This window comes from Rhyacophila brunnea, unplaced genomic scaffold (genome assembly GCF_057557595.1).
Source record: "Rhyacophila brunnea isolate RB1 unplaced genomic scaffold, BYU_Rbru_1.0 scaffold_1, whole genome shotgun sequence".
NCBI lineage: Eukaryota > Metazoa > Arthropoda > Insecta > Trichoptera > Rhyacophilidae > Rhyacophila > Rhyacophila brunnea.
Genome location: NW_028232751.1, coordinates 33360485 through 33373017, shown reverse-complemented (window position 1 = coordinate 33373017; position 12533 = coordinate 33360485). Strand labels below are relative to the sequence as shown.

At 32.1% G+C, this 12533-nt stretch overlaps 1 protein-coding gene across 1 annotated transcript in view; it reads right to left on the bottom strand.

Annotated features, from left to right (window-relative positions):
• Positions 1 to 2771: 2771 nt before the first annotated feature.
• Positions 2772 to 12533, bottom strand: part of LOC147079696 (uncharacterized) — a 195850-nt gene continuing 186088 nt past the window's right edge. Inside the window, exons 4-6 of the mRNA XM_085943345.1 lie at positions 10624 to 10794; positions 7722 to 7893; positions 2772 to 6223 (exon numbers count right to left, since the gene is read on the bottom strand). Of these exons, the coding sequence (XP_085799471.1) occupies positions 6023 to 6223; positions 7722 to 7893; positions 10624 to 10794 (544 nt within the window). The 3' untranslated portion in view covers positions 2772 to 6022. The remainder of the gene's footprint in view (positions 6224 to 7721; positions 7894 to 10623; positions 10795 to 12533) is intronic.

Below are 12533 nucleotides of genomic sequence, written 5' to 3'. Positions count from 1 at the left end.
TTTAATATACATCAAATAAATATACAAAATGTACAAGAAGAGCTTTAGAAAATTATAAATCATCCAATTAACTATTTTTTTATTCAACGAATAATTCACAAGATTTGACAATGTAACATTTTTAATTGAAGATAGCTGCTACATAGTTTGAAAGCACATCAAAGAAAACTGAAAAGATCTTATTAAAAAAATAATACGATGCCCAGCAGGATACAAACCTGCGCCCACTGGATTCGCGCCAATGTGCCCTGCCAACTAAGCTACCTGCGTTATATTCAATTGCGATGTAAATCATTCATCACAAATATATTCAGCTAAGCTGAAATTTAAGAGATACATCCCTCCACAGCTATTATATATTTTCATGATACATTTATTTTAAATATGTTAACATATTATTAGCTACCGCAATGGGAAATTTTGTTGAATAGTCTGTAGGTAGATACAAGTTTGACATACTGTCCACGTATTATGATGACGAAGAGTTTTGATTCTTGGAGTAAAACATGCAGAGTTGTTCGAGGTAGATTGTAGATTTACCCAAGGGCCAAAACATCCTCCATGCAAATAACATCATATTAATTAATAGTAATTTGGTTTGCATAATTACTTAGTGTTTTATCAAAATCTATTGTGATATTTCAGCCAAAATACATAGTACAGTGTACAAAATGTATAATCGAGTGCGATGATGGCATCGCATGCACAAGTAAAATCACTGCCATTTGAATTCACACATTCAGTTCGGATGCGATGATCTCTGGAAGTTCTCACATACTTGTTTTTTTTTTCCCTCCCGTAGATCACATTAAATAGTTAATGAACTACTGTGACTGTATTCTTCAATAATTTGTCTAAATAAGTAGGTACTAAGCTATACTAATACCATCGCTTCTACATAATAAAAATTCCTCGGTATCCATAAAGATACTATAACAATAATATTTATTTCATAATTCATTGTACCTACTACATCATACACCTTATTTTTCTGAAAAACAGGTTCCATAAATTATTAACGCATTTTTTAATTAAAAAATGTTGTAATATTAGAGTCCGTCCCCAAAAAAAAAGACTCCGGCTGACCGGAGTCTAATTATAATATTATATTTGGAGATTGGTGATAGTAATTGCAATTACATCAACGGTAAAACTAAATACTAGGTGGTGGGCGATCACAGAAGGGGAGGTTGTATGGCCTTCACAATTTTAGGAACCTCAATTTTCAAAACTGTTATATATAAACTTGTACACCAATATAAATTTCGAGATAGCATGTTATTACTCTCGATTATTCTGAAATCACTAAATGAGTATGATGCAACAACAATAGAAATACTTCTATATATATTTTTCCAACTGTCTCGACAAACCTATATGAAAAGACCTGGCCCACCTCAAGAAGGTTTCATATAATAATAAATGAATGTTAGCCCTACCTATTAGGTCCATGCTTTGGGTCCAAATTAATATATACTGAAAAAATATTATGAGAATTTTATTTACCATTCAGGATTTGAACCAGAGACCTACGACTTCATAAGTAATTGAATAGTATTACATTTTCAAATATATATGTACTTCAGAGCCAGAGTGTCATGTGTATGATTTTGCAGAAAATGAGATGAGTACTGAAACCTAAAATTCCTGAAACCAAAAATCTGAAAGTCCATAAACATCAACGGCTTGAATATCTTAATACAGTACCTACTCTCTTAGTAATCCGCCGCTCGATTATCCGGACTACTACTATAATCCGCCATTATTTTTACTAGATGAAAGCACAAAATAAAGCTTGATAATTCGCCAGTATTCGTATGTCAAATTCAGTAGTCCGCCGCGTGCCATTTTAACTTGAATTTCGATGGATGCAATAAGCAGAGAAGGGGACATTTCCAAAACCTCAAAGGAAATCACTATAAAAAACGTCATATTTAACGTAGCTGAGGCATGGAACAACCTACTGGGGACTTTGCTAATACAAATTTCTCAATAAAATTATTTTTATGAAATACCTGTTTTAATTTTTACCATATTTTGTATGTATGCACTATAATCCACCGCTATCACTAATTTGACAGTTGTCTAGTTTTTGGGGTGGCTGATTACCAGTGACGTCCCGTGGGGGTAGGCAGATTGAACGTCGCTTGGGGGCGGCAGTTACTTGAAGGGCGGCAAATCGAGAAGGTATATAATATAGAAATAGGTACATAACTTAGAAATAACGGAAATATCTTTCCATTAAAAAATTCTGCTCACTGGATGGAAAGAAAATGTATTAATTAACATAAAAGATGAAACAGGACTGAATTTTTTGTCGTGTTTGCGATGTCTAATTTACTTCCGTTGGCCTTGGATGTCACGTGCAGATTTGCGAATTATATTTGAATTATGGGTAGGTACTTACTTACCTAATTAATCTATCCAAATATTTTTGCAGGTCACTCATGAGTTTTGAAAGTTGTCAGCTGTATTTTTAAATGTATCTAAAACCGTGGACTCGCAATATTGTCTATTGCAGTAGAGATGTCATTTAAATTAGATTTAGTGGTATATATTTTGTAATAATATATCCATCTTAGATATTGGAGTCATGAAAAGATGATAAAAAATACTGTATAAAAATGGGGCGGAATTCTGTCTAGGGACGTCACTGGTGAATACTGAGAAAGTACTGTATAGGTTTCTCTGAAAAAAGTGTTCTTTTTGGACATACAATAACACGGCTGTCAGGTAAATATTATGGAATAAAAAAATAAAAAACATTATTTTGTAATAAAACTTTATTATATTTTTCATTGGAAATTTTTTTTATATTTCACTGTCTACTAATATGCCATGCAAAGAATATTGTTAAAAGTTAGGCTCACGGCCAGCTATGAAAATAACTTAGATACCATCTTTGTTAGTAAAAATATGTATTTATAATTCACTTAAAATATAAGCAGTGAAATGGATCATTTACATACAATTGAGTCTCAATTGAAGCAGTTGTCGGAAAAATAAATAAAATATTATTTTACATAACCTGAAACCAATCGCCCATGTGTATAAATGATACACGCCATCACACAGGTTCTATTGTCATTGAAAAAGAAGAAAGCTTGCACATTTAATTTTTATACAGTAAAATTAAAATGATTCTATTTATTTTGAATATCATATTGGCGGCTCTAGAAAAACTTGTTTCAATTACACCACGCCCCACATTTATAGCACATACATGTCTGTAAAAATAGCAGCTATTTAATATGATAGGCGATAGCATTAAAGTAAGATAAAAAATAAAAGTACCACTCATTCTAACCTTTTGCTACACATCAAGAATTTTAAAATGACAATGTTAATACACAATATACATTCCCAAAACCTAATCAAAATAATTATATCCAACCAAAAAGGTTACAAGATTTAATTGATAACTGATTTAAGATACATGTAATATTAATTTCTAGATACTGTTGACAAAAGGCAATATAGAATAAGCTAAAAAGTGGCTGATTTAAAACAGATGTAAAATCTAGTTTAATGAAGGAATATATATAAACAGTTTTCACCGAAATATATTTAAAAAATAACGTAGTCTTAAAAAAAGTATGACAATGATGTATAACTGCTTAAAAGTTTAATAAACATGACATACTAGCTGCATTGTATTTTTTTAGTATAACCCTATGAAGCTGCTGGATCTTGTATGTAAGGCATATTTTGGGCGACATTACAAATAAATACTAGCGCATGAATGAAAACCATGGTATGTTTATTTAAAATCCTACGAGGACGTTGGCTTCTAAAATAAATAGTTCAATTTTCAGTCCAATTACGATTTTGCTTAGGTATTTGGAATGTTAATTCCTGTTGAATGATTATTTTGATGATTTGTGTTCCTTTGGTTGATAGTTGAGATAATAATTATTAATATGGTAAACATTCAAACAAAAATGGTTGGCAGATTAAATAATATATAAAACTGCCCCGATACAAAATAAAAATGTAATACAAGAAAATATAGCATGGCCAACTTCCACATATAGTTTAAAAGAGATATTCATATTTACTGACATGTAAATGTTATTACTCTAACGCTATAAGATTCTAGTACTAGAAACAGCAGTAAACAAACAACATCATAATCTAATTACAGAATATGCCTGTCAAACTATATATAGTGCTGGTATTATCCATACAGATATTTTCTTTTAAATTAATTGGTTCCCTTAGCATTGTGTGGTAAAAATGCTCAAGCTTAATTATGATTGGTATATCGGAAATCAATTATATTGTAAGCAAAAGCGACAGTTGCCTTTTTGACACTTAATTTAAATTATCTGATACTCTTAAAAAATAAGCTTAAAAAAATAAAAGACACCATAAAAGTACCACAGAAAAGTTGCTATATTATGACAGTTGCTTGGATTGATAATCTCCCAATAAAAATTTACTTAAGCAATTTACTATAATAAGTTGATTTATTCTTAATATTACGTAATTTTGCTATAGGTCATGCACATATAACTTTACAAGAATGTCAGAATAAATAGCTTGGGTGCATCGACACACTGAAAAAGAGAAGAAACAAATAGTTCAGTTAACCAGGCAGCAACCTTCATTTTTAAATGTTTATATTCCTTCAGCTTTCTAAGAATTTTTAATATATACAAAGTACACCATCCACAATAACTCAAACCTATTTTTTATAACCATCACTACATTTTAAGAAAATAAATCTCCACAACACTTTTCAATACAGACAATACATCATTCAAACATTTTGTTTAGGTATATAAGATTTCGACATATATCTATTAGACGTTAGAATAATATCTAATTAATATTCAACTTTGTTTTGGATAGCTATTAATAATACATTGAGATACAATTTGCTTTTTTTTTAATTATTAATTATTGATAATAATTTATCTGTGAATTTATATTAGTATTATCAAGAAACAATGTGCACATTGAAACAATGATCATGATATTGTATTCAAGTAAAACATAATATATTTTTATGTCATTGCTTACTGCAATCAAAAAAAATCTTGAGTTAGTTATTTATTTATTAATGTAGAAAAAAAGGATACGATCTTAGAATATTCAAAATTTAAGTTGACATATTTTATACTAGATTTCTGTTACATATTTTGCATCAGCTAGAACAAAATTCTTGATAGTGCTGTATTCTTTTTTTATTATACTATCATATTAAGACATTTTTCGTTACCTGCCTATAGAAATTTGAGTATTAAAGAAATTATTTTATAAATGGCGATCATTCCAATAATTAAAGCCTCGGCTCACAATTCAATAAAAATTAGATGTATCACTAATCAGAAAGTGAAGGCTCACTATTAGTATGTTGCTGCCATCTGGTTAATTAGCAGCCAATGACCAATAAATGGGTCCTATCATATTCTTCTTGAGATATTTTACCTGACATCGGCTTACGAGCACTACATGATTTTGACGACACTAATCAATAAATGGACTAATTGATATGAAATTCATATATGTTTATTTATTATCACTAAGGGTGACACCTCATTGGTTGACACCATATGACATCCGCAGATAAATAAACACACCAATGCCATTTATGTCAAATTGCAGAAACATCAGTTCAAAAAAAATCACCAATGTTGTATACGGGCAAAATGACCATGTTGTGGCGTCAAAATCATCTAAGTTTCCTCCTTACAGTCGTCAAGAAATGACAATAAGTCAGCCGATTGCTCCGATAGCACAAAAAATCATTCCTATTGATATACTTTAGAATCTGGTGAAGAAGATATAATAATATAAAAGAATAAATAATTACAAGCGGTATTGTAATTAAAATAATGCCTCAATCGGGTAATCTTTATTAGGAGTTTTATCCCGTCGAATAGCGAATAGTTATAAATGAATGCAGCCCGGCAACCGGAAACAACTTGCAGTTTCCGCAAGTAAAATAATACAATTGAATAATATTAATGTATCATATTAAATGAGTAAAAGATGTGGTGTTGCCGGCCAATGTGGATTACTGTATGACGCAGCACTTGCACTTGGGATTCTTTTTTAGGGTGACATGTTCGGGTTGGAGGGGTTCTTGCTTTGCAGTCGTGCGCTGAACCTCCACGGCACCCTCTCCTCCACCATTGCTCGCTCCGTTCTTGATTGACGCCTCTATTTTCGCACTCTTCACCTGCTTTTCAGGCGACTGTACTATCGGACTTCCTGCCTGAAAAGGGAAATGACAAATAGAATATTAGAAATTTAATATACATAAATGAAAGCACGTCGGTCAGCATGTAACAAATAATTTTACCAGTTCTGAAAGAACTAACACATCCACAATAGCCGAGTTGGTAGAGTGGCCGTTGCATCATGGGTTGGTGCTGATTTTCAATGTGTATGATCCAATGCAATGACCCAGACAGGGCGAATGTCTAACATAATGGCTTTTAAAAAAACTGTTAAAATAATCTGCACTCTGTGTGGAGACCCAACCATTATGCTCAGATGCGAAAATGGTAGTTTACACCTTTTTTTTCTTTGGAAGAATAAAAAGTTAATTTTTTGAACATACAACTTATAAATATCCCAATGGGGAATGAAATTATCTCATAAATTGTCAGCTTGCTTCAAAAAGTTACCAATAAATATTTTCATTCAATATGAATTATATACCGAAGTTCATTTGATATAAAATTCGTCCATGGTGAGAAGTCACCAAAATTCTTTGACAATAATAGATTCTTTCAATATTAGAAATAATTTCATTAATTTTAAACTGACCATGTTATTACAGTTCCAATCTCTGCATGTTGTATAGAATCAGTAAATATAAAAAAGTATTAGTTTAATCAAAATTTAAAAGACACACATTGTTCTATTTTAAAGGCATTTCGATCTATCTATAAGCAGAAATGGTATTTATTTATAGATTTAATTTTAATATATTTTCACACAGATGTAGGGTCTTTGGATTTAATTTCTTCATCATATCGATTAATTGTATTTGAAGCTAATCCCAAATAGCCTGTTTTCCTGATCAAAAAAAACTCTAACCCAGGGCTTCAGGGTAGCAAACCATAAACTTGCAGACACAGAAGAAAAAAAAATTCCACATTTCTATTTTAAAACGTAGGACTAAAAGTCCTATGAATGGATATTTTTATATGAATAAGTTTATCATTTAAAATGTACTGTATAATAATAATATGAAGGTTCATGGCCCAACAGAGCCAAATTTTAATATACCATTGTATTATCAGCGGCAGTTTTGGATACATGACAAGTTTGGACACACCCTTTCAAAAATTTTGGTTATGCGATAAACGGCAAATGAGTGTACTACATCTATATTTATGTATTCTGTGAATAATGGCATCTTATTAAATTTTTTTACTTTCTGACAAAACCAATGACTCTTTGCTTCACTGAAAACCACCACTGAGTGTGATGATATGATATGGTTACATCATGATCGAATAAATTCATAATGCTATAATATGGAGAGCGTTTAATGGATAAGTTTGTAAAAAAACAAATACTAACATTTGGTTAGTAGGATTCTAAATGACTTTCATATATCAAATGTTATTGACATAATTTACCAAAGTCTTCAATTGTTTATATTCTATTTAACAAAAAAACAATGGCATCCCACTGTAAACTGGCATATTTTATATCTTTGCTGATGGGGTATTTAAATGATTTTTAGATTAAATAATTACCACAGAATTATTGACAGGTAAGTCAGTCTGGTCGATTGAGGCAGTAAGAAGTGTAGTGGGGGTGGGCGTCGGTGTGATGGGTTTCCCAACCCGGATTAGTGACACTATTTCGTCTGCTTCCCGACTCAGGTCACCGTCTGGCCTGAACGGGTTGTCCCATCCGCTCTCCGTACTGAAAATAGAAATAACATTTACATAAATCAACTGAATATAACATTTTCGCTTCAAAATGGAACATATTACGGATATTAATCATAAATGTAGAAGTAGTGATTGGATCAGATTCAAATACACAAATTAACGAAGAAAAAAATTGAATTATATCCAGCCATTGGCATTTGAATCGTCTAACGCAAGGATTAGAAAGGTAGCACCTGTAAAAGCTCCTCGATGGTTTTATTCACTCTACTCAGGTTGAGAAGACCATCCTGTCTCTTCATCGCAATGACAGGAAGTCATATTGCTACACAGTGTTTTCTTTATATTGATTAATTTGCAAAAGGTCATGCTTGTGGATTGATAATTTTCTAATTAACTGTGTAGATAAAGCAAGTAACCTTTCTGTGAAATTGATAACCACCTTTAAAAGATTTATCTTTTCTCAAAAGTGTGTGCAATTTGTCACAATATCATTCATTCAAAAATATCTCAAAGGAACATAAATCTATATTTTTAGGAAGTTGAAATTTTAAACATTTAATTCAACAGTTGTATTAGCAATTGACATTGATAACTTATTTTTTTATATTACTTTACACTTGACCGACAAAAATACATAAAACAGTACAATTTAACCCTGTTATAGTACCAATAAGTGTATGTATGTGTGTGCAGGGCACGCATGGTAGAAATGAAACTAAACCTTAAAGTAGATGGCGAAATGTAGAGAAAGGACAGATTCTTCTGGCATTGTCCCCAGAACGAAATCACTTTGGAACAGTGTTAGTGTCATTTGAAAGTAACAATACCAACACATAAATGAGATGTCTACAGTGCCAGAAGAATCTGACACCATTCTACCTACCAATGGTTTTGATGATTTTCTTGAAATAAAAATACATGTTTCAAGTTGTTATTGTTGAAATTTCCATAGTCCCGTTGTCAGCCAAGTCGATTAAGGCAAGAAATCAAAGGAACTTGTAAAGTAGCCCTATTTCTTAAATGAAAGGGCACTGTAAGAAATGTTCTTATTTATTCAGAAGAGAGTACATTACAAATACATTTATTATGGGTTAATTGTTTTATGGGAGCCGCCCACTGAGCCGGATTTATTTATTATAACAATTATTTATTAACCATTCGAAGAATTGACAGAATCCTATCATTCCTGGAGCCATCATTTATATGTTTTCGATGGCTATAACCAAACCTCGTCTAAAGGAAGTTTTGACAATAGCAGGGAACCAAGAAGATGCCAACACAAAATTTAAAAAACAGTTTCAATTTTATGTAAATTATGGTGTACAATCATTGTCATTTTAGTTTTACATCTAGGGGCATCATATCGATATCTGGTATCGGTATCATACCAAAAGAATGGTGTTGATGCTTGCAAGTATCAGTATTAAAAGAAAGTATTGTATTGATACTTTTTTGAGGGCCCTAGGTATACCTATAATATAATTCTGTGTGCAAAAGAAAGGTGTTAAAATCAGACCATTGGAGTGGAGCTCGGAGCAGGAATACTGGAGCAATGGGATTTTACCCGGAGCAGGAGCACTGAAAATTTTAGTGCTTCACTGCTCCGGATGTTTTTTTTTATTATTAAATTTTCGTCCTAAAATCCAATGAAAATAGTATATTTTGACACTTTGAAACACTGGAATTATTTGAAATATGGCAACACTGCCGGGTAATAAATAACCTCACTTTTTTGACAAAAGAGGCAAATAATGAGAGACGAATTGCTGTCGGAATTTTGAAATGAAAATGAAGATTATTTTAAAACTACTTATTTTTTTAACATTTGTATACATATAATACATATAATAACTTTTACCCAAAGCGGAGCAACTCAGAAAAGGGTCCGCTCAACGCTCTGGTTAATCGCTACTTTTCAGGTGAACCAAAATAAGGTTGATTTTGGAACTATTTTGGATGGGAACTTCAATGTTTCTGTGTAGAACTGAGTAATTCAGAATATTGATTTGAGTCACCTTTATCTCATTTATGTTCTATAGTACATTTGGCATGTTTAACTCATTTTTCGATTTTTAAGACTTATCACCCCTTTACCTTTGCCTCATAGAATTGTGCCCTTAATGACAATAAATTTGTTGACTTCTGCTGTAATGCAACTGAATGGATGGCAATGTACTGTCCGTCAAGAAGATTTAGGGCCTAGGCAATAGCCGGATGTAGCTGTCATCGACTAAATAGGAGGAACTTATTAATTCATAGTATGAACACGTAGCCAAGAAGATCTTGTCGGACAATTAATTTTCGATGAAAAAGCTTTTCAATTCTTGGTTCTGGATGGAAATTTTCTTAATTTCTTTATTGGAAAGAAAAGTTTAAAAAAAAGCTATGGTAATAGATTGAGAGAAAAAAAGGTGTGAAACATGACAGATTTAACAAAGGAAAAGTGCTTGGATTAGGCTAAAAATATCATAATAAATTATTATTTTTTTTCAAAATACTTCTTTGTTACCAAGTATAAACAGGTTCACTGCCACCGCCCTTGATCAAAATATTGATTCTACATTTACTCTAGCAATTTCCAGTCTAGTGTCACAGTGGTTTGAAATCCACTCCCAGACCTAAACGCTGACTAGACCAAATCATTGGAAAAGTTTACAGATCGGTTCATGGCAATTCCCTAGATAGTTGATTTTTTGTGCAAAAATGTCAAAATGCCTAAAAGAGGTAATCAAGAGGATGTATGTAACAGTTTAAAACGTACCTGGCTTGTCTGTTGTAGGCCAGAGCGTGGTCCGCTTCGGCGGCCATGGCCGGCAAGTCGAGGTGGGCGGATTCTGCCTGTTCGACCCACTCCGCCTGCAGCTGTTGCTCCGCGACACTCTGGCTGCACACCCCTTGCAAGAATGACACTCGCACCTTTGAACGTTCAGATCTGGAAATAATATGACATCGTTCCTGTAATTCAAGTAATAAATACTATTCAGTTTTATATCTAGTAGAATAATTATATTAGGGCTGTCCCATAGTCGTGAAATATGCCGTAAAACGTGGCTGACGCAACTCGAAATGAAAGAACTTAGACAATCATAATGATATTTCAATTAATCATTTATGGTGTATTAAAACTAAACTAAACAAAAATTTTTTTATCATCATTTTCCTGCTGGGATGATTTCTTTTTGAAGTGCAAATACCAAATTCCTGTAGTTTTTTTGTAATTATACTATGGTGTTTTTGATCGCATAACTGAAAACAAATTGGTACAGAAATACGTGCTGCCACTTTGGCGGTCTTTATCAACGCGTAAAAACGCTATCATTTTCACAAACGAGAAAATATTACCTTCATATTTTAATTAATTATGTTTAAATTCTAAATAAATCAAAAAACAAAGTAATTAAGTATATAAATCATTAAATTATTATAATAAAATACAGGCGACCTTCGATTTTCATACATTCTACTTTCATACAATTCGCTGTTTCATACATTTCTTAAAATTTAAATTTTTATTGATAATGCAAAAACTGTGTGCTTCAGTGCAGTCGCTCCTCTCTTCTCCGCTCCCCGTTACCTTCTCAAATACGTAAACAACTTAAGTCTTACTTTAGGACGCGTGCAGATGCATTGTGCGTTTTGTCTGTTTAATTGTTCATGTAAATATTTCACCGTTATAAATTTATAAACATGAGTGAGAAACAGAGAAACTGCAGTGTTGATACGGACAAAAAAGAATTAAGAACTCATAAACTTCATACGAACGAGACAAAGATGGAAGTAAATAGCCATTCTGAAAGCGGAAAATCTTTTGCCCGTTTGTACAAAATTTGAGGCTGTTTTGACAAATTTAAAATGAGGTATTCTCTACAATGTAGTCTACATAATATTAGATTCACTGGAGAAGCTGCCAGTGCAGATAAAGAGACATATTGTTACATGTTATAGGACCCTTTATCAAGAAAAGAAAAAAAAAGAGTGGTATTCAACTATGTCTTGACTAGTTTATAAAGAAAACACTTGATTGCTAACATGCCTCCTCATTAACTTTATTATACCCATTGATAAATAAATATTTTAAAGTACACTTTTTGATGTTTTTTTTTACATCCCTTTATGTTCGAACATCCAACATCCATAAACATTTTCAGGAACCGATTACGTACGAAAGTCGTGGGCTACCTGAAGGTTATAAAAAAGATGGGATAAGTTCATTTATTTCTCCAATATTTCGACGCAGACGTTTTATATTTTGTTAGAAATGGCTTGAATAGCAAAGTATTAAAATAACAGAATCTGTTCTGCATAAAGGGTGATCCCACAAAAGTAAATTACCTATTACTAAAAAAATGAGACATTTTCACATTTGTGTTTTTATTTTATATAAATCTGCTGCTACAATTTGGGAGACTTTAGAAAGTTTTCAGCGGGCCAATTTTGAGATTCGATATATTTATATATTGCTATTTGCCTCATCGAAAGTATTCATCTTTCAATTAATGTACAATTGAATAAGAGAATAATTTTATTTTGGGGAATGCCAAATCACTCCAATAGTTTGGAGAAGTGGTCGGCAACTGGCGGCCTGCATGCTGCCCAAACGTCATAAATGGTTAATTATATCAATATGTCAAGCGGCCTAATTATTGAAGAAAATCCACATAATTTTATATG